This window comes from Poromitra crassiceps, assembly GCF_964638095.1.
Source record: "Poromitra crassiceps genome assembly, chromosome: 10".
Lineage (NCBI taxonomy): Eukaryota > Metazoa > Chordata > Actinopteri > Beryciformes > Melamphaidae > Poromitra > Poromitra crassiceps.
This window is the reverse complement of record NC_139631.1, coordinates 23946109-23968961: the sequence shown is the minus strand read 5'-3', so window position 1 is coordinate 23968961 and position 22853 is coordinate 23946109. Positions and strand designations below refer to the sequence as shown.

Below are 22853 nucleotides of genomic sequence, written 5' to 3'. Positions count from 1 at the left end.
GTAATAGCTCATAAATAAGGAAGTTGGCCTGTTTATAGTGTTTGGTCTACAGTGATGTTGATGAGGAGCAGGTGCTGGCAGTTAATGATTCTCTTAGGGGAGATTTTGACCCCAGTTATTAATACAGTAAAGGTTGTGTTGGTACTAGCCTCTTGTTGCAAGGCCCCAGGTCTCTGCATGTCAGCTGTGTGTTGACGTTGCGTCTTCTGTCCGAAAACACTACTATTAAGCCTAAACACGTCTTGCATGAATATGTAATCAGGTTGGCCACGGACCAGGAAAATCCTTGAAAGATTATGGATTTGAGAAAACAAAACAATGCCTTAAATGTTGCTGAAAACAATTGGATGGATATTAGGGGTGTCACAATATATCGTCCCACGAAATTTCGCGATAGTAAAACGTCACGATATGTATCGTTGAGATGAAATCTCATGTCGCAAAAAAAAAAATTTTTTTTTTTTTTTTTTTTTTTTCAAAAAATAGACTAAGAAACGTCTTTGTTTGTTGAAGTTCAATGTGTGGAAAGTAGTTCAGTTGAACAAGTCTCTGAAGAGACACATGAGAAGTTATACAGGAGAGAAACCATTCAATTAAGTTTCTGGCAAAACTGTTTACTTGACAGGAAAAACTGAAGATGCATAAAAAATAGATTAAGAAAAGTCTTGTTGTTTGAGTTTGAAGAAAAACTGAAGATGCATAATGAGAATTTATACTGCTGAGAAACCTTTTAGTTCAAAGTAAATCTAAGTGATGGTGTAACTCATTCTATTTCAAGATAAGCCTTATCTCCAATCTCATGTTTTTTCTAGTTGTTATTGTAATAACAATTTCCCACAACAGCATGTTTTGTATTTGTGCATTTCAAATAAAATACTACTTTTCCAGTCATATATTGTCATTATTCAAGTTTAAAAAAATATTGTTAAAATCGTATCGTATCGTATCGTTATCGTGAACCCAGTATCGTGATACGTATCGTATCGTGAACTGAGTGTATCGTGACACCCCTAATGGATATACTATAGTATAGATGCAGTCCGTCTGTGTGGGAACGCCCACAAAACGTTACTTCCGGTATCGTGTCAGTAGGACGAATGGTAGAACGGTGGGGGGGGGAACCCCATATATCTCAATGAGCCCAAAGGAAGGTGTTGTGGCTCTACACTACAGGATTGGGGATTCAAGAGCAGGTACATAGATGCCTGTTCAGAATGTAAGTTTGCTGCGGGGGTTGAATCCCCGATCCTGTCTGCCTGGGCTGGGCTAGCAGCTAAATGCTAACTATGCTGAATGGGGAGAGCGGGAGGATTTCCCCCATGCTGACCCATTGACCACGCGTCTATGACGAGACACCGCCTGAATGTATCGTATTCAAATTTGACAAGATTTGACAAGATGCCAATAAGCCTTCTGGACCTCTCCTCACAGTAAACAAATTAATTAATTAATTCAGTAAATTAAGCCTTTTTATTTCTAATTTTGTCTCTGTTTCTCAATCTCATGTCTCACCCAAAAACACCAAAAACATGCTCACAAACATATCGACTCCTTGGATTTCATCAAACAAGAGGAAACTGAGAGCGTTTGTCACTGAGAAAAAGATTATCTTAGATTGATTTTATTTTGATGTTTGTTATTGTATTCTGTTATGAGTTATGTCTGCTTTATGTTGACGATTTTCTTTTCAATTAATAATTGTTTTTGCTTGTGTTTGTTTTATGTATATGTGTGGTTTAGAATTATTTTCAACTAATCAGTTTATTGCATTATTTTTATTACTTTTTTCCACTAACATTGTAGAAGATTGTTTTCTGTCAAACTGAACTTTAGAAAGCTGTTTTTGGCAAGTTTATTTTCTGTGTAATGTTTCTGGTTATTGTTGTATTACCGTATTTGATTTAATTATGTATTTTAATTTAAAAAAAATTGTTTCTTGAATTTTATATTGTAATTTCAGACCCCAGGAAGAATAATCGCTGCTTGAGGCAGTGGTTAATGGGGATCTTAAATAAATAAATAAATAAAAAGGCCATGACAGTCACGGAAAAATCCTCGAGTTTAATGTTTTATTGAAACCTATGGTCAGGAACCCTGTGTAATCTAATGTAATCTAATGTGAAAGGGGCTGTCCTAGGTTAATAGAGGAATCTGCCATGTATGTTTGTGTGTAGTGTAGGTTAATACATTAATGTGTGTGTGTGTGTGTGTGTGTGTGTGTGTGTGTGTGTGTGTGTGTGTGTGTGTGTGTGTGTGTGTGTGTGTGTGTGTTTGCATTAATGTGTGTGTGTGTGTCGGTTAATACGTTAATCCATACAACAAAGGGCAGAGGGACGCGCGTCAGTAATTTGATGGGAAAAGCTGCGAAAGCGAACGGCTCAAACATGATGCAGCGACTCCCGCATTCCTGGGTTATGACTTAAAGATGTCGGCTTGTCATTGCTTCTCTTTCTCTCACGCTCTCCAAGTTGCCGCTCGCGCTGTGTGCCAGCCCTCGCAGCTAGTTTCCACTGTGGGGAGAGGGGCCTGAAGGAAAGCCCTGTCAGGGCACTGGCTCGGGGGTTCGGCATTTTCTGAGAAAAAAGGAAAGCGGGAGGAATGTGACGTAGGGAAGGGGCAAATCGGAATGCTCGCTGACGCAGCAGAGTGAGGTCAGCGCTCTGATGTGGACCGAGGTTGCGTTAGATCACATCCGCTGGACTGACTCTGACATAGGTCGAGGGGAAAAGGGGGGAGGTGATGTTAGCGGGAATGGGAAGGTGGTGGGACGCGCTAACGGTCTGTGATGATTGGATGATTTATTAGATGAGTGAGTGGACATTAAAACCAGATTTGGACTGTCGTGTGTAAAAGTGGGTGAGTCTGTGGGGGAAGTGGATCAGTAGACTATGAGAAAAACTTTTGTCATGAATTCCAAATGTTAGCGCTGCCAGAGTCCCATGTACCCAATGTCTTTGGACTTGAGATATGGGGAGGTTAGAACTGCTTTTTGTCCCGGGCCGAGCGGGGTAATCCTGGTGCTGGAAGCCGATGTGTGGGATTATTCAGAGTGACGGAATCCAGTCTGGCAGAGTCCCGGGTTCTGATGGGAACTGAGCTGGTCAGAATGAGCTTACGTGTCTGTAGAGTTCTCAGTTTCCCTCAGTTCTCAGAGCCCGACGGGTCCCCGACCCTCGGGCTGAAAATGTATGCTAACGGGCCGGGTCGGGCTCGGGCTGAGCAAAAAAATAAAGGATTTCTGTAATGCATTTACAGTAGGCCAGATTGATACTCTCTCTTCATTCTCTCGCACTCTCTTCCATACTTATACACACACACATGCATGCACACACACACACACACACAGCTTAGAGGTCTCAGTTTCAGCCTGAGGCCGACAGAACCCGACTCAGCCTGACGGGCTCTGGTCAGGTTCAGGCTGACAATTTATGCTATTTGGTCGGGTCAGGTTGGGCTCGGGCTTCAACTTACTAGGGTCGGGTCGGGCTTGAATTTTCAGGCCCGTTGAGATTAACTCTACATGTCAGTCATGCTGTTCCACCTTAAGAATAGCCACAGTCTATTTTGTGAGGAAGAAAATCAGGAGAAAGAGACTGAGATTATGATTGAATTCAAAGGAGAGGCCACACTCACCCTTCTGTCTCCCTTTCTCTCTCTCATCTCTCTCTTTGCTCTTCACTGATGAAAAACAACGTTAACAAATCTTTTCATGTCACATTTCCGCCCCTCACAGGTGGAGGAGGAAAGCGGAAGGGGAGGAGTAAAAAATGGAGGGAGATCCTGCGTTTCCCCCATATAAGCCAGTGCACTGAGCTGTGCAACAGCATCGGTACGTGTGTGTGTGTGTGTGTGTGTGTGTTGGGGGGGGGGGGGGGGGGGGGGCAGTGTTGACTGTTAGAACATTAAAGGATAAGTTTATGCAAAATCATCATTATCTACTCACTCCCACGCCGATGGAAGAACGGGTGTAGTCAGTGAATGTGTTGATCTGCACCAAATAAAGACCTTCTAAGATCTTGCTCCATTGCCCTCCTATTTGATGCTGGATGGTGGTGAGGGGGGCAACATGCCTCCATACTGCTCCCCTGGAAGTAATCACAGTCAATGCAAGTCTCCACATGCCCTGAGATGCCAATTTGACATCATTCACACCCTGTCACACCCCCCCCCCACACACACACACACACACACACACACACACCTTCCACCTTCTCGATTGAAGCTAAAACAGGGTGTAAATGTACTCTTTTCAAGTCAACTTGAAAAGATGAGCAGTATGGAAGCATTTTATGTTTTATTTTTCTGTTGTTTTTCATGTTTGAACATTGGTCACCATCCACTTCAATTATTTAGGAGAATTGTGAATTTGTGAAACTCCACAAATGTTTTTGTGGACTAAAAAAACTTGCCCAACAAGCATGAGTGTGAGTAGATAATGACTGAATTTTAATTTTTGGGGCAACTTGTCTTTTAAGACTTAGTTTTAAGGGTTAGGTAAAATTGGCTTTAGGTTAGGGTTACGTATTTAGTTGTGACAGTTAGGCTGGCTTTACACTGTTATAAACTTTCATGCAACTAGTTGCAGGTTGCAAATTGCATGAAACATAATTTTCATGCAACTTGACATTTAGACAAAGCAATTTAGAAATAATCAAGTCTCATGCAACATGGTAGTTTGTTTAACTAAAACAAGCGAGCTAGATTGGTAGGGCCTGTCTGATTCTCAAGTGAACGAGCTTTATAGGTGGCATTTCTAGGTAAGAAGTTGTAATTAGGCGGTCTGAAACCAGTTTGATAAATAAGTTAACTGAATTTGCAACCTTTCTAGGTACCTGGTTATGGATAGTTTTCGAGGAACCATACCATGCACACTTTGGTGGGTTAGGGTATCCCATGATACCTTGCGACCCTTACAACCGACGAAGAAGAACAAAGCAAGCCCAAGCGAGCCCCTAATGGCGACGCCCACAAAGCCGACCGCATCAGAAAAAAGTGAAACAATGTTGGCTAAATAACAAACATATTTCACTTTCTTTTAGTTTTTATTCTAGGATAGTCAATAACGTCAGACTTTACTTAAATTTAGTGCAGTCAGATGTTTGTACAGTGTCAGGAAAGTCACTTTTGAACAATAATAGGAAGCATCTTACCAGACGGTGTTCTGGACAGCAGCCACTAGTTAGGTTGCTAATATAACTAACATTAGAGAACTCGCTCCGCCCGCCCCAAAGCAGGACTACACAGCCAGGATGATAGCGCCATTGCAAACCTTCAAGTGTAAGTGGAGTTCGTTTTAACTGTGCTTTATTAAATGATAAGCTGTCATTACTTCCCATTTGTAGCGTTTGTAACATTTTCGTTCGCTGGGTTTTACGCTTTTAATTTGAAGGCGGAAAGGGGAAATGGTCTATTTGTAAATTGAATTGACACTGGTCTGTCAATTCTATCAGTTCATATGTACCATTTCCCTTTTTCGCCTTCAAATTAAAAGTGTTCACGGTAGCCTGTGAAGCCTCGACCTTTCTGGATTATAAAAGTAGTATACCATTAGAGAAAACAGCCCCCAGCCATGCCGTTTTATACAAATTTATTGCCAAATGCTTTGGGATTCAACTTGATCAATCTTGGTCAGAAAAAATCTTGTATATTCAATGGAAACAGCACCAGTGCGACCTGTCGCGTGCAATGCTACCTTCAAGCGTCTGAAACAAATTATTTTTCATCCACCTATATTAAAATTAGTTACCTAATTAATCAAGTATCTAGTTAAGTAGCTAGGTGATAGGAGCTCACTTGAGTTACAGACAGACCCGTAATGTTTCATCTGTCATTTTCCTTTTCTCGCTCTGCTGTAGTAGATTGTACTGTATCAAGTGGGGAGTGTGATTGTAACTTGCATCTTTGTATCTTATTTTGTGTTGTTTTCTAGCTGGATAATATCAATTTGGATGTGTTGTATCGCTGGGGTTTCTGCCACTGACTGCCTACTTTCTTTCATTATGGCTGTACTGGAGAATAGGAAGAGAGCCATCAGTGCATTATAGCCTACTTATCAGTGTTTTGATTGGCTGCTGTTGCATGAAACTAGTTTCACAAAGTTGAGAGTTTTGCAACTGTTGCAGCTGAGTTTCAGAACAGGTTTCAAGTGCAGAGGACCATGCAACTCATTTGCAACTTAGTTTCAACCAACTAAAGTTGCATGAAAGTTTCACCGTGTAAAGCCAGCCTTGAGGGGGCTAGGGGCTAGGGAATGCTGTGTGTGTGTGTGTGTGTGTGTGTGTGTGTGTGTGTGTGTGTGTGTGTGTGTGTGTGTGTGTGTGTGTGTGTGTGTGTGTGTGTGTGTGTGTGTGTGTGTGTGTGTGTGTGTGTGTGTGTGTGTGTGTGTGTGTGTGTGTGTGTGTGTGCATGCGCACGCACGTGTGTGTGTGTGTGTGTGTGTGTGTGCGACGTGCGTGCGCGGGTCCACGACATGGTTAGAAGTGTCAAAGTGTGTGTGTGTGTTCTTTCTGCAGAGAGGGACTATGTCAGCCTGTGTGAGAAGCAGCCGATTGGACGGCTTCTCTTCCGTCTCTACTGTGAGACCAGGCCTCAACTGCTGCGATGCATCCATCTACTGGACGCAATGGTACACACACACACACACACACACACACACACACACACACGCACACACACACACACGCCCACATGCGCCGCTCATTGGGCTTATGTCTGGAAAGTTGCAGTTTGGAATCCCGGAATATCCCTGGGAAAATGCGAGGAAAGTGAATGAGTAATTCTCTCCCTCTCTTAATAATTACCATCAAAGTACCTCTGAGCAAGGCACTTTCAGCAAAAAGCAGGTATGAACATGTGAAACTGTGACTTGTTAGGCAGAGTCGTGCTGACCAAGCACACGCATGCTCATTCTATTTCCTGGATAGACTAAGGTCTAAAACACACACACACACGCTCACACACACACACACACACACACGCTCACAGCCTCACACACACACACACACACACACACACACACGCTCACACACACACACACACACACACACACACACACACACACACACACACACACACACACACACTTGTTAATGCACTCACTTTGATTACAGCATAGGCTGAAAAATACACCGGTGCTGGGTCATGGGCATTGAGGAGACAATTAAAGTGAGTAGTGATTATTCCAGCAGATAACAACCCCCCCTGGATCCTTTCTCCACGTCTAGACGGAATAGCTCCCACATGACACATCTAAGTCTTTAGAGTAATGCCCAGAATATCTTTGCGGGCATGTGACAGCACCAGAAAGGATAGCATTGTTTCCCACACCGCCGCCCCCTCCCCTCCCAGTGACAGCCCCCTCCACCCCCCACACACCCCCTCTGTGTAAAAATGACCCACACACTCCGTGACACACCCCCCTCTGTCCGCCCCCCCCCCCCCCCCCCCCCGCCCTAAAAATGACCCACACACTCTATGAGGGGAAACTACTTCAATGGTGCGAGAGCCGGTCCTGCACTGCGTGTGATGACCTCTGTACTTAAGTGTTGAGTGTTACCACTATAAATAACAAAGGGCTGTGTATGTGCACTACCAGTCAAAAGTTTGCATTTTACTTGATTATTATTTTTTTGATTTTCACATTTTTGAATAATAGTAAAGACATCAAAACTATGAAATAACACAAATGGAATTATGCAAAAAAAGTGTTAAACAAATCAAAACTTAGCTTTGATGGAAAGCCAATGGTTTTGAAAATAAATTCATACATAGGCGTCAATTCACTATTTATATTTGTCTACACACTATTTTATTTATCTAAGTAACAAATACATGTACATGCACATTCAGTCGGGTGTGTCCAAACTTTTGACTGGTGGTGTACTTGTGAAGCACGTGGTGGCTTTGCAGTGATGCCGTTTACTGTAAAAACTCTCTCAGTTTACTGTAAAAACTCTCTCAGTTTACATCACTTTCTCACTTCTGCAAAGACACAAAGGTTAACGGGATGCAAAGAGCTCCGTTAGAAGATCAGCTGACGGATTAAGTGAATTGAGGAAGTCCGTGAAGTGATGTGATGCATGTGAAAGTCTGTCTTTAGGTTTTGTCACAGCGAGGACGAGTGTGCAAGCCACGGAGCACAGCGTTTCAGGGGAAGAGAGAGTGTATGGTTTGGTGTGTGTAACAGAAGAAGGAATGTGTTGGGGGTCCCTGTGGTTCCTCTTACGTCATGGGAAGGTGTGTGTGTGTGTGTGTGTGTGTGTGTGTGTGCGTGTGTGTGTGTGTGTGTGTGTGTGTGTGTGTGTGTGTGTGCGTGTGTGTGTGTGCGCACGCGTGCATGTATGTGTGCGTGTGCGTGCATGTGATTTCTCTGTGAGCCTCGGACAACAAAGCCACAGTTAATCAACCCTTGGCAGCAATCTCTCTCTCTCTCTCTCTCTCTCTCTCCCTCTCTCTCACACACACACACACACACACACTCTCTCTCTCTGTCTCACTCTTTCACTCCTTGCCTCTCACTCCTATATACTCCTATATATCCATACCACTGAGCACACAGCACTGGACTCTGGACAATTCAACCAAGCTGTTTGTTTGGCTTTTGGCCTTGCTCTTTATGCTGCTGAGTGTCAGTGACGCCGGGGCATTTTAGAGCCTGTTTTTGCCTAAGCTATGGGCTTATGTGTGTGTGTGTGTGTGTGTGTGTGTGTGTGTGTGTGTGTGTGTGTGTGTGTGTGTGTGTGTGTGTGTGTGTGTGTGTGTGTGTGTGTGTGTGTGTGTGTGTGTGTGTGTGTGTGTGTGTGGTGTGTGTGTGTGTGTGTGTGTGTAAATGTGTGGGTGTGTGTGTGTGTGTGTGTGTGTGTGTGTGTGTGTGTGTGTGTGTGTGTGTGTGTGTGTGTGTGTGTGTGTGTGTGTGTGTGTGCGCGCGCGCTCGTGTGCATGTCTGTGTGCGTGTGTGTGTGTGTGCGTGTGTGTGTGTGTGTGTGTGTGTTTCTAGTGGAAAGCTGGTGACGCTGGTGTGACACACTGTGACACTCCAGGACCTCGCGGAATCCTGCCGTGTTTACTGCGCGGTTGCCAGGCAACACAGGCCCATGTTGGAAAAGAGCCATTGATAGAAAGAGTTGGGCCAGCTTGCCGCTCGGGCGCCATGTTGCTTCCCATTTTCGAGAAGTTAAAAAGTGCCGGCTTCAGATACGTCAGAGTGCTTTTCATGTCATGGCCTTGCTGAGATGTCCAATATGTCCAAACCTCTTCCTCTCAATGGCTATGGTCAAATGTGTGTGTGTGTGTGTGTGGGGGGGGGGGTTGGTGATAAAGTCCTTATTCGTGGGGGCTTTCGGGTCTCGTTTATGAAGCGGATGTCAGTTGGGAAGAAGCTGTCCTTGTGATGAGAGGTTCTGGTCCTGCCACTCCTGTGGCAGTGCCACAAAGAGTTTATGACTGGGTGTGAGGGTTCGGCCATGATTTTCCGCGACCCCGCTTCACCGTCCTGGCGGTGTGCAGGTCCTGAAGGGATGGCAGGCTGCATCCGATCACTTTTTCAGCACAGCGGATGGTACGCTGCAGTCTAAAGATGCAATTAGATGCAAGTAGAAGTGGAGAGAGGGCAATCCACTCAGCCTTGGTATTTTTGATGTCTTCAGACAGTTGGATAGCAGAGAGCTGGACAGAGGAGAGAGAGTTCAGGTGGGCTAGCCAGTAAGCATATCCATGTGGCTCAGAGGCGACAGAGCAAACCACTTCACCATCTGGGCACATGAAATTAAACGAATTCAACTCTTTCCCTGGAGCTCAAAATACGTATATCAATGTCCTGTGCAGGTGTTACAAAATACAATATATCCAATATTACAAAATGCAATATATTTTGTTTGTTTAGGAAGACTATGAGGTGACACCTGATGAAAAAAGAAAAAGCAGAGGCGACCAGATCATCAAGAGGTTTCTCTCAAAACAAGTATGTTTCTTTATTACCGTAGTCTCATTGTATTTTTTATGGGTGAATTCAATAACTCTTAACAATCACTGGTGTTAACCTGTGCATTAACCAATGGAAATGCATTGTAAGCACATAATACCTCTGTGTTACTACAGACTGAAAGCCTGCCTTAGTGCACTTCTAAAGGTGTAACAACACATTATAAGCACAGAGCATGCCAAAATAATCCTGTAATGTTTGCACAAAGTGTACGAATGTAAAGTCCTGCTGCAGTGAATTCCTTGCAATATGAATAAGTTATGTTATGTATGTATTTAAAAGTGATGTACTTGTCTGTGCGTCACTGTGTGTGTCGGTGCAGTCGTCTCAGTGTGTAGACATAGCAGACATAGAGGTCTATGCAGACCAGTGCAGAGAGAACCTTGAGCTCAGCCCTTGTAAGGAGATCTTCAGCGACTGTGGCAAGTGAGTCAACTGTCTGTCTGTCTGTCTGTCTGTCTGTCTGTCTCTCTGTCTGTCTGTCTATGTCTGTCTGTCTGTCTATGTCTGTCTGTCGCTCTGTCTGTCTGTCTGTCGCTCTGTCTGTCTGTGTCTCTCTCTCTCTGTCTGTCTGTCTCTCTGTCTGTCTCATTCTTTCTCATGATACCTGTTGGATTCAGTGAGCCTGTTGCTGTTTATCTCACATGATGTAATGTCTTCTGCTGTGTTCTGTGTGGCACCAGGGCCCTCCATGACTACCTGAGTGGAGCCCCATTCTCTGACTACCAGAACAGCATGTACTTTGACCGCTTCCTGCAGTGGAAGATGCTGGAGAGGTCGGTTGGACCATGTTTCATATCCTCCACCCATGTAGATTCAACTTAGTCCCAGTTTAATACATTATTTTCAGTAGAGATGTGCATTTCTTAATCCAGGCAAGCAGACCCTTGATGGGTCTGGTCATGAAAATGAATAGGTGTGTAAAAGAATTGCCTTTAACTACATTCAAAAGTAATATTGACTGTTTTTACTTTTGAGGGTTTCCTCTATTATGCATTTGTTTTTTGTTTAAGTGGGTTTTGATACATTTTCAAACTGCAGTGGGATTTTATTTATTTATTCAGTAACATATTAAAATATGTAATTAGAAGTGCGCTTGGGGAGTGCAGACCTCCTCCAAGGTAGCCACTCCCCCTACCTACCTACCCAACTCTCTCTGACCTTTGGCCGCTTTTCCCTAGCCCCACCCCTTTACTGACCACGCCCCTCACACCACCTACATACACCTAGCCACTCCCCCTACCCACCCCTCGAATCCCGACTCAATACGACCTTCCCAGAACCGTATAATAGAAGAGTTGTGACATCTCCATTCACTCCAATGCACCATGTAAGGTTCTGGATTAAGCAGCGCTGTCGAGTTGCAAATGGACCATTTGTGATGTACTTTGAAAGGGTCAGACGTTTAAAGAATCCAATTGTATATTATCAGTTTTATTTTATGCATTCAAATGTAGCGCGAGCCTCCTTCCTGTCTATTCGTTGGCTACATGAGTCACACATTTTGGACCTCCGCTGGCGCCACTCTCTTACTATATTGCTCTGGACCTTCCTATCCCTAGTAACAGCTCCTTTTCCCTAGCCCCGCCCCCTTCCTTGCCCCGCCCCGGATCGGATCTGCGCCAAAATTGAATGGGTTCTTTCCCCATGATACACCCTTCCACCAAGTTTCATGAAAATCATCCCAGTAGTTTTTCCGTAATCCTGCTAACAAACAAATAAACAAGCAAACAAACAGACGGCACCGAAAACATAACCTCCTTGGCAGAGGTAATAACTTAATTATAAGTTATTTCTACTCATATTATTTCACCTATTTTAAAAACAGAACGATTCACAAATATGATCCAAAAATCCCATTCACAAAAATGGATCTGAATAGTCAGAGTCCAAAAGCACTGAAATGATCACAATACTTGAGACGACTACTGTAATAATAATAACTCCACAAAGCAAAACATTGTAAATAGAGCATATAGTCTAGGCAGTATTCATGTATACAGCTGGCTTTCAGAACAGCCTTGATTGCCTGAAAGCGTTTGTTTCCATGTCTGGAAAGTGTAATTGTCTACTAGAGGCCCAACCCTCTGCACAGGAAACTGACTCATGATGCTATTGACTTCTTCACTTAATCTCTTTTCCCCAATCAATACTAATATGAGTCTATTAATGGATTTTTGCTGTGTCTGTGTTCTGTCAGGCAACCCATCACTAAAGACACATTCAGACAGTACCGAGTGCTGGGGAAGGGCGGGTTCGGAGAGGTAAGAGATGCACTTTTTGATTGATTGTTGCTGATGATGATGCGTGCATGCATCGTTGCATCGCTGATATGTTGTGTTTTCACCTGTTCCCCTCTCAGGTGTGTGCCTGCCAGGTTAGAGCCACCGGGAAGATGTACGCCTGCAAGAAGCTGGAGAAGAAGAGGATCAAGAAGAGGAAAGGAGAGTCGATGGCACTCAACGAGAAACAGATTTTAGAGAAAGTCAACAGCAGATTTGTTGTGAGTGAGCATAAAAGGATGTCCACTCTTCTGTCCTATTTGTCAAAACCTCCACAACACTAAGGTCTAAGCACTGAACACCACTTCTCTTCTGCTGTCTCTCCCTGTAGGTGAGCTTAGCGTACGCGTACGAGACCAAAGACGCTCTGTGTCTGGTGCTGACCATCATGAACGGTGGAGACCTGAAGTTTCACATCTACAACATGGGCACGCCGGGCTTCGACAAAGACAGGGTCCAGTTTTATGCTGCTCAAATCTGCTGCGGCCTTGCGGATCTGCACAGAGAATGCATCGTCTACAGGTAGCACAGCTAGACGGGTGGATTGCGTTGTGATAACAGTCAGTTCCATTCAAAGCAAGATCTTTCCAATATGGCCGCAATTTCCACCCGGGAAATACTATTTTGGGGGCAACTTTGTGTAGAATTGACATCAATCATTGTGTTTTGCATTTTAGTGCTTGTTTAGATCAATGCAGATAATCTCTTATATTGATGCAGTGTTGCTGTTTTTTGACTCATGCTGTGTTATCTTTAGGGATTTGAAACCAGAGAACATCCTATTAGATGACAACGGTGAGTCCTAAAAGCTGTTTCATTATGTCAATGTCTTGCTTGGCTTGGATTCCTGATGATTGCATTGTACAGCAGCATTCCTGCTCTGCTGCCGATAGACATTAAACTAATACTACATACTGCAACTTTATTCTAGATACATGTATAAAGTAAAAAGAAAAACGTGCACAAAAACGTGGTTTTGAGATCAGATAAACATGTCAAATACAGTGCTGTTCTCCACTGACTTCTGCCAACTGCTGCAGGACACATACGTATTTCTGACCTGGGACTGGCCATCAAAGTGCCTGAAGGAGAGCCCATCAGAGGCAGGGTGGGGACAGTTGGCTACATGGGTAAGAAAGAACACAACAGACATTAGTATTTTGCATGTGTACATTTAGCAGGATTGAGCAATCCTTGACCTCCCCGTCCTCTCCAGCTCCAGAAGTGATCAACAACGAGAAGTATGGGATGAGTCCCGACTGGTGGGGGCTGGGCTGCCTCGTTTACGAGATGACCGCCGGGCGATCGCCCTTCCGTGCGCGCAAAGAACGAGTGAAACGGGAGGAGGTGGAGAAGAGGGTGCAGGAGGAAGAGGAGGAGTACAGCGACAAGTTTACAGAGGACACTAAGGCCTTCTGTAGGATGGTAAGGACTGACTCATGGATGGATGCTTGTATGGATAGATCAGCGGTTCCCAACCTTTTTCCAACTCATGGCCCACTTGAAAATCTCAAAAATGTTTGTGGCCCACATCCGACCGTAAACAGTACAGACGCCAAAAAATTCGTTCTCAGAACACTTTTTATTTCAGGGATAAAAGGAGCTGTCCATCAGCACCACACAGAAACCAGACACTAAAAGTGGGGGTCTGTCTGTAACAGGCTAATTAACAAATAATCATCATGTATACCTTTACGGCCCACAGGTTGGGAATGGCTGGGATAGATGAATGAATAAGTGAATGCTTCGTCCCCTTGTCTCTCCTTACCCCTCCAGCTGTTGACCAAAGACCCTAAGCAGAGGCTGGGGTGCCAGGCAGAGGGAGCAGCGGGTGTGAAGGCCAACTCCTTCTTCAAAAACATCAACTTCAAGAGGTTGGAGGCTGGCATACTGGAGCCTTCCTTTGTGCCTGATGTGAGTACAGTACTTGATAAGACACATTGCATGCTGCAATCAACTTTAGTCCCAAAGTGGCCATTTTGAATTTACATCACTAGGCATCTCGCGTGCTATGCGCGCTCGATTCCTAGGCTCGCCCTCTGTGCGGCCTCGCCCGCCCTGCAGCTCGCATACGCATACGCTGCGCGACCTCGCCCACAGCTCAGCTGCTGCGTGGCCTCGCCTGCTCTATTGGCGCACGCGCACAGGTGTGCGTGTTGCTCACAAAATGTCATTGCCCTTAAGTTTACATGCACGTGGGTGTGTGCGTGTGCCCCTTAAGTTTACATCAGTTCATATGACATCATCAGTGATGTCATAAGATGATTTTGCTCTTATGACATCACTGATGACATCAGTCTTATGACCAGTGTTGGGACAGTAAGTTACAGTAACTACGTTACTTTTCCGGTAACGAGTGCTGTAACTAATTACTTTGTCAAAATCAGTAACGCAGTTACAGTTATTGCGATTTAAACAGGCTCGTTACTCGTTACTTCACTTTTTTTTAAGTCGAACTGCACCGACATTTGCGCGTGAGCCCCTTAATCACTGTGAGTATTTCCAGGTAAAACGATTCTGTGCGGGACCTACAGCAGCGAGGGTAGAGAGGAAAATGCCTGGAGTCTGACGGCGGTCTGATGAGGAAGTAATCGTGCGGCACTTCTATACTTTCTAATGTTACTGGACCAAATTCTGATAGTGAAACGGGTCATTTTGCGCGAGCTGTGTTGTTTACGGTAGCGGTGTTCACTTCACACCGCTCGGGCAGCTCGGCGAGTCAGCAGCATGGAGCCCTCTCCTCCTCGCTCCTTGCTTCTCTCCCAGGCTGTCAGTCACCAGTGCCCTGCACCAGGCAAGCACTCGTCTCTCACTCACAGATTCCCCTCGCGTTGGAGGGTGTTCACGGTGTGTTTCGCGTTGTTTGGTCATGAAATGGAAAAAAAAATGCCTGCAAGTCTGCTGCCTTTTGGAGATGAACTGCTATTAAAGGCAGCCGTGACGAGCGGCTGCTTTGGGGCTCTGCTCTGTCCCTATCTGCAGCGCTGGGCTCTGCTGCTCACTGTCACTCCACTGTTACAAAGGGTAACCACAGTGTTCAGCCAGGATATTATAGACTACTACTGATACAGTTGTTAATTATACACTGCCAAAAGTGTACTGGCTACTTTTTGAAGGCTTGTTTTGAAGGCAACAATAAATATGCCTCAATGCCTAAATGTTGTGTTTTCTTGTTCCACTACTTTTTGTCGTAGTGATAATGGGTACAATGGTCAAATTTGGCAGTTGTCTTGTCCCACACTGTGCTACAGCAACCCCAAAATAATGTGTGCATTAATAAGAGAATTGAGAGTTAAAAAAAAGTAACTCAAAAGTTATTTTCCTAGTAACTAGTTACCTGGAAAGTAATGAGTAACTTAAAGTAACTAAGTTACTTTTCAGAGCAGTAACTGTAACTAAGTTACTAATTTAAAGTAACTTGCCCAACACTGCTTATGACATTATCAGTGATGTCACAATGCCTCCTATCATCAGTGGGACAAAAATTGAAACAAACAAACAAACAAACAGAGATTGCCCTAAGCGCCTTTTATATATATATATATATATATATATAGATAGATAGATAGATAGATAGATAGATAGATAGATAGATAGATAGATAGATAGATAGATAGATAGATAGATGGGGAAATGCACATCATACAAATAGTGAGAATTGGACAAACATTAATCGTTTGATTTCTCACTGAAAACCGTATTAGAAATTAACGGATCTCAAGAATCCAGAGGTAAAATATTTGGCCCACTACAACCTAGGTAGCTTTGTAAGTAGCTAACTACTGTAGCTACTAAGTTAGCTAACTTTCCTTTTTCCGTACATTTGCTTCTTTGATGTGGTTCGTCTCTGTGGTCTGCCCTTGTTTTCATTGACTATGCCAAATCTTCTAGGTAGTCTCTCACTCAAAATGTGACGTAAGTTCAAAATGGCCGTCGTGGGAACAAGTTCAATGATTGTTTTTGTTTTGTAGATCATTTGTTGCATTGTATTAGTTGTTAAGAGTATCAGTCCATGATCTTATTAAATGACTACATAATAAACCTCTCTCCTGTTGTTTTTCCTCTCCCCTCCTGTTGCTTCTGTGGTCATCCCTCTCTCAGCCGCGGGCCGTGTACTGTAAGGATGTTCTGGACATAGAGCAGTTCTCCACAGTAAAGGGAGTAAATTTGGACCAAACTGACAATGACTTCTACTCCAAGTTTTCAACAGGCAGCGTTTCCATCCCATGGCAGAATGAGGTAAGTGTGCGCTTAATTTGACATTTTAAATGCTCACTGCAGTTTGTGCAACTGCTGGAAGAAGTCACTTAATGATGCCAAAGTTGACCAAATCTCTCTTCTCTTCTCTTCTCTTCTCTTCTCTTCTCTTCTCTTCTCTTCTCTTCTCTTCTCTTCTCTTCTCTTCTCTTCTCTCCTCTCCTCTCCTCTCCTCTTCTCTTCTCTTCTCTCCTCTCTTCTCTCATCCCTTCTCTTCTATCTTCTCTTCTCTTTTCTCCTCTTCTCTCATCTCTCCTCTCCTCTCTTCTCTTCTCTTCTCTCTGTTCTATTCTATTGTATTTGATTATCTTCTCTTTAGTTAGGTTGCTTTTTATTGACCTTTCCTCTGCCTTTAACTGCATACAGCCCCACATTCTTGCACGCAGAAAGAGCAACTTTATGGATTTTAACACTGTAAGCTGGCTGATTAGCTTTTTAACTGACCGCTCACAGAGGGTGAGAGTAAATGGCTTTCTCTCTAACGTTCTTAAGTCTTTCAGCGGTTCACCACAAGGGTGTGTTCTCTGCCCGTACACTGTGTGTGATTGTGTGAGCCATCATGTGTTAAGGCCCATCTGAGATCTGAGATCTGAGATCTTTAAATTCGCAGATGACTCTGTTATAGTAGTCCGGTTGATATGTGAAAACAATCGTTCACTTTTTCATAAAAGCATAAAACTTGGTACACTTGTACAGTTTGTGGTTCTGAACATTTTCAGATATGGAACCTTCACAAAAACACCTCGTGACGTGGTTGCCATGGCGACCATTTTACTTTGATTTAGTCAGGGCACCTGGGTTACACCCCTACTCATGCAATAGACCCATTTCACGGGGGCCATTTTGTGCCGAAAAGTCAGGGTAAACACAGGTGCAAGCAACACACTAATGAGGGTTTCCACATTCCAATCATTGGAAGTTGGAAACCCTCATTAGTGTTTTGCTTGCACCTGTGTTTAACCTGCCTTTTCGGCACAAAATGGCCCCCGTGAAATGGGTCTATAAGTACCGATGGGATCTTTATTGACCACAGAGAGTCAGGAACTTGGTTTAACATCTCCGAAAGATGGTGCTCACTCTCTGTCTCTGCCCTGGGTCTCTGTCTCTGCCCTGGGTCTCTGTCTCTGCCCTGGGGGCATTGGGGATGGGGATATTATTCATGCGATCAGAGGCAAGAGCACCTCCTACTGGTCCGCCAACAGCACTTCCAGTACCAGATGCATGGTCTCACATCCAAGGACCGCCACAGCCAAAGCTGCTTAACACAGGAGCCACTTGTGCTGGCTACAGACAAAGCAAAATAGTGTTGAATGTCAACTAATGTCAACTAGAAAGCTGTTGAAATATTACAAATACTGTAGACTCTCTGTAGGTGGACTATCGAATACAAAATAAAGTGTTACCCAGGCATGGTGTTATGAAGTCTATCCTAAGTTCTCAGATACTGTGACTTCCTTCTCACAATGTTACTGAATTCACCACCATTAACTATTCACCTGAACACTTTATGATGTGTATGGGATCACTGTAATCCTTGAATGTAGACATTACCTTTTCTGTGTTATCATGTTTGGTTCAGGAGATATGATGCAAAATACATAATTTGGTTATGGTGGAAAGTGAAATGGTCACCATGGCAACTCCATATCTGAAAATGTTCAGAACCCCAAACTGTACAAGTCTACCAAGTTTCATGTTTTGTTTTTTTTTTAAGTTAACATTTCACCTCGAAATTTGGCACATCACCTGGACTAATTGTAATTCTTCTCACAATGTCATGAATTCACCATTAACTATTCACCCGAACAGTTCCGTTATGGTGCAAATTAAAATGCTCACCATGGCAACCACAAGGCGTTTTTGCGATGGCTCCATATCTGAAAATGTTCAGAACCCCAAAGTGTACCAGGTTTCATGCTTTTATGAAAAAGTGAACGATTGCCCCAAATTTGGCACACATCACCTGGACTAATAGTGAGTATTCTCGAAAATGATGAGACTGTTCATGGTTTTGTACAGTGGTGTCACAATTCCTTTCTCAAGGAATTACCTTTGCGTTTATTTGCTGCTTTGGGAACCTAAACTTGACAAATAAGAACATGCTAAAGACAATTGTCAGGATGAGCTCCAAAATCACAGGCTTTGACCTGAATGACCTCTGTCTTGTCTATAAGGAGAGGGTCCTTAGGAAAGCTCAGGGTGTCCTTCAGGACCCTCAACACCCTCTTTACTCTGAGTTTTCCCTCCTTCCCTCTGGGCGCAGAGGTATACATGTAGGATGCCTAGCTGCGGCAGGAACAGATACAGCCACTCTTTTGTCTCAGAGGCTATTCGATTTTTGAATTGTTGAATTGAATTCTATTGAAATTGTACAAATTGTATGCCCTCTATATGTGTTTTAAGACCTACCATATGGTTATTCATGTCATTTTAACCGTTTTGTGTTTTTTTACCGTATGTTTTTAAATGTCCATTGTTATGCTGCAAAATTAATTGCCTCAGTGGGGATAAAGACTACTCTACTCTACTCTGCTCTGCTCTGCTCTACTCTACTCTACTCTACTCTATTCTACTCTACTCTATTCTACTGTAGATGATAGAGACTGAGTGCTTCAGTGATTTGAACGTGTTTGGGCCTCAAGGGACGAGACCACCAGATCTGGACTGGAACCAGCCGCCTGAACCGCCCAGACGCAGCCTGCTGGACAGGATCTTTAGGCGGCATGTAAGAGTGCACACACACAAGGGCGAAATTTCCATAGAAACTGGTGCCCCCCCCCCTTGTCAAAATCCATATTTTGACCCCAACCCTCACCCCCCAAATCTTTCACTGCAGAAATCGGGAACATGGGGGGGATGTATGGCTTTCCTAGGTATATTGACAATAAGGGGGTTTCTGAGCAATTTTCAGAACAAAATTGGTCACACACACCTCACACAACTTCTCTCTCTCTTCTCTAGCACCCAGAGGTGTCCATCGCCCACAGTCGTGTGCAGTCTTCCAGTGTGAACTCTGTGGACTCCATGTCCAACTCTGCCCCCTAGTGGCACAGTGACAGTGTGGAGCCACATACACACAAAGGGAAGGAGCTCCGAGGGCTTCCCCACTGCTGATTGGTTTACAGTCGGGCCTGAGCAGCGGCCGGAGACAGCCCGTCTAAGCCCAATGGTCGACCCAGGGGGGGACGATGATGACCAACACCATGCCCTGAGACCCTGCCTGGGCATCTGTAGAGGAATGCTCAGAGTTGCAGAGACGTTTGGAAACATTCAGACAAACCTTACTCACCCTCAGGATTGCTGGACTATAGAACAGAGCCACTGTCGTTCATGAAACAGAAAAGAAAACAAGCTAATTAATATTCAGGGGATCCACTGTATAAGAAAGACCACCACAAGGAATAGAAGATGGGGTCATGGTGGATTTTTATTTTTTTATTTTATCCCAACCCCCAAAATAAGGACGTCCTTCTTCGCTCATTCTCAATCTCTTTTCTTTTTGGCCAATCTATTATCTGTTATCTCTGTCTCTCCACCTGTACCCCCCCTCACTCACAATGTGTCGCCCCCTCTACAATAGAGCTGGGTATTGGTTCAAATTTCAAGAATCGATTCGATTCCGATTCACAAGGTTGCGAATCGATTAATTTCGATTCGATTCGATTCGATTCAATTCCGATTCGATCGATTTCAATATGTTTCAAAATGTTTTTTGATCTGTACCCTGAATTGCATGTCCAGTTATGTAACACAGGGGTTCCCAACCAGCCAAGTAGATACACGGGGAAAAAAGTTGCAGACCTGTTGTCAATTTTAATGGTTTTAGTTACACATATATTTACTCACCAGGTGGTGACAAAGGGTAAATAACAGCCTTTTCATTTGTCAATAAAGACACTTTCACAATTATGCACAGTGATTTGATTTCAGCCTATATAATTTCTAAAAGTAGATATTAATGATCAGACATTTCCATTCATGTAGCCATTTGTTTTTGTTTCAACTACAAACATAAATAAACGTCAACTTGAAACTATGTTTCAACTACCACACACAGCATAATATTTTAGCCTGTGTATAAAAAAAATAATAATAATAATAATAATTTAAAAAAAAAAATCGATCTCTGGACATATGAATCGATAATCGAGGATTAAAATAAAAATCGATTAAAAATCGGAGAATCGATTTTTTGAACCCAGCCCTAATCTCTACAACCTTCACTCTCTCTTGTGCTGCCTCTCTTTTTCCCTACCTCCCATACCTCAGATCACTCATAAACATTCAGAATTGATAACGTCACCTCAACAACCTCAACACACAATGTACATTGCCTTGCATATACTCAGGCCAAAGATTACGGTTTAGTTATCCGATACTGTTGTCACGTTGATTTGTTGGTTTTGAAGGTTTTTTGGCATCATTTTAGAACCACCAAGGATCAGAATGTGGGTTTGCCTGATCCATTTTATATACAATCTCTAAATATGAGCCTGCAGACATATCATATTGCTTAAAGCACACATACGCAGACACAAACACACACAGAGTGGTGAGAATTGTGTTGTGTTTTCATTGCATGGACAAGTGTAATTATGGACAGTTGTATCCCTTTGCTTCTGCATACCTCATTCCACTGATGCTACCATCATATACCGTACAACACCAACGAGAACCCCTCTCCCTTGGTTTACAGTGTCACTTTATATTTGAGAATATGTGGACTTTGGAAACCTAATTGATATGCTGTACAGAAATCCTTTTTTGTTTGTTCGTTTTTTCTTGTTTTTCTTTTTCTTTTTCTGCACAGTCCCCGTGGAGTGGAACACATGCACTCAGCTGACTTAAAAGTTGCACAATAGAAAATAATGTCATGCTGTTTCTTCACCAAACGACAATGTTTTTACAGTGCAGATGTTTTACCTCTTATACCATTAAGGCACATTATTGTATTGAATCTCTTGTCACACGCACCGCTCTTTTTCTACAGTTTAGCTGCAACTGACGTTCTTGCACCCCCATGCTTTTTCCATTATACAAAATATTGCTGCATAGCCATTGTTGTCTGGTCTCCATATATATATATATATATATATATATATATTTTTTTTTACATTTTGCCCCCTTGAATTTACTGTGTTACATGTGCTCCAAAATGCCTCACCAATCAAAAGGGTCTTCCTGTTGTCCTCCCCAACCCACCTATCATCTAAAGACACAGGGTATATGATGGCTAGATGGAAGATTTCTGTTATTGGAATAACGCTTTTTTATATGAGTTCATTCATTCACATCAAAAGAGGCGAGAAAGATGCCAAGATCCCCGCAGCAGCACCACACAAAGAAGTGGCCTTCTTACAGTAGCACAGCCAATCAAAAGGAAGGAAGAGCTCCCTCTCTTATGCTTGTTTAAGAATGTGATATTTTCCTATGTGAGGGAATGATAACAGTCATTTAATCGTGCTTATACCAATCTGACTCATGCAAGCCTGTCTTTTCTTCTGTGTACTTGATACGGGGGGAGGGGGAGGGGGGGTGGTGTCTGAATCAGAATGAAGTGCCTCCTTGTTAGCATGATCCCAGACAAATGCCCCACACAGATATCAGCACTTGTTTATCCTCTGATTGTCATGCTCCGTTTAATCTGGGAACAAGTCAACACAAACGTGCAAACCACGCAGTGAACAAGTCAACACAAACGTGCACCCCACGCAGTGAACAAGTCAACACAAACGTACACCACGCAGTGAACAAGTCAACACAAACGTACACCCCACGCAGTGAACGAGTCAACACAAACGTGCACCCCACGCAGTGAACAAGTCAACACAAACGTGCACCCCACGCAGTGAACGAGTCAACACAAACGTGCACCCCACGCAGTGAACAACTCAAGTCAACACAAACGTACACCCCACGCAGTGAACGAGTCAACACAAACGTACACACCACGCAGTGAACAAGTCAACACAAACGTACACCCCACACAGTGAACAAGTCAACACAAACGTGCACACCACACAGTGAACGAGTGAACACAAACGTACACACCACGCAGTGAACGAGTCAACACAAACGTGCACCCCACGCAGTGAACGAGTCAACACAAACGTGCACCCCACGCAGTGAACGAGTCAACACAAACGTGCACACCACGCAGTGAACGAGTCAACACAAACGTGCACACCACGCAGTGAACGAGTCAACACAAACGTGCACACCACACAGTGAGCGAGTCAACACAAACGTGCACACCACGCAGTGAACGAGTCAACACAAACGTACACACCACGCAGTGAACGAGTCAACACAAACGTGCACCCCACGCAGTGAAC

The 22853-nt window shown here is 43.7% G+C and overlaps 1 protein-coding gene across 1 annotated transcript in view; it reads left to right on the top strand.

Annotated features, from left to right (window-relative positions):
- LOC310783904 (G protein-coupled receptor kinase 5-like) overlaps positions 1 to 22853 on the top strand; it is a 45717-nt gene that overhangs the window by 22524 nt on the left and 340 nt on the right. Inside the window, exons 2-16 of the mRNA XM_083644820.1 lie at positions 3734 to 3829; positions 6513 to 6625; positions 9881 to 9958; positions 10302 to 10405; positions 10663 to 10755; positions 12180 to 12243; positions 12342 to 12482; positions 12593 to 12783; positions 13019 to 13056; positions 13302 to 13391; positions 13478 to 13686; positions 14038 to 14175; positions 16363 to 16500; positions 19112 to 19243; positions 19480 to 22853. The exon at positions 19480 to 22853 is cut by the window's right edge and continues 340 nt beyond it. Coding sequence (XP_083500946.1) covers positions 3734 to 3829; positions 6513 to 6625; positions 9881 to 9958; positions 10302 to 10405; positions 10663 to 10755; positions 12180 to 12243; positions 12342 to 12482; positions 12593 to 12783; positions 13019 to 13056; positions 13302 to 13391; positions 13478 to 13686; positions 14038 to 14175; positions 16363 to 16500; positions 19112 to 19243; positions 19480 to 19563 — 1709 coding nt within the window. The 3' untranslated portion in view covers positions 19564 to 22853. The remainder of the gene's footprint in view (positions 1 to 3733; positions 3830 to 6512; positions 6626 to 9880; positions 9959 to 10301; positions 10406 to 10662; positions 10756 to 12179; positions 12244 to 12341; positions 12483 to 12592; positions 12784 to 13018; positions 13057 to 13301; positions 13392 to 13477; positions 13687 to 14037; positions 14176 to 16362; positions 16501 to 19111; positions 19244 to 19479) is intronic.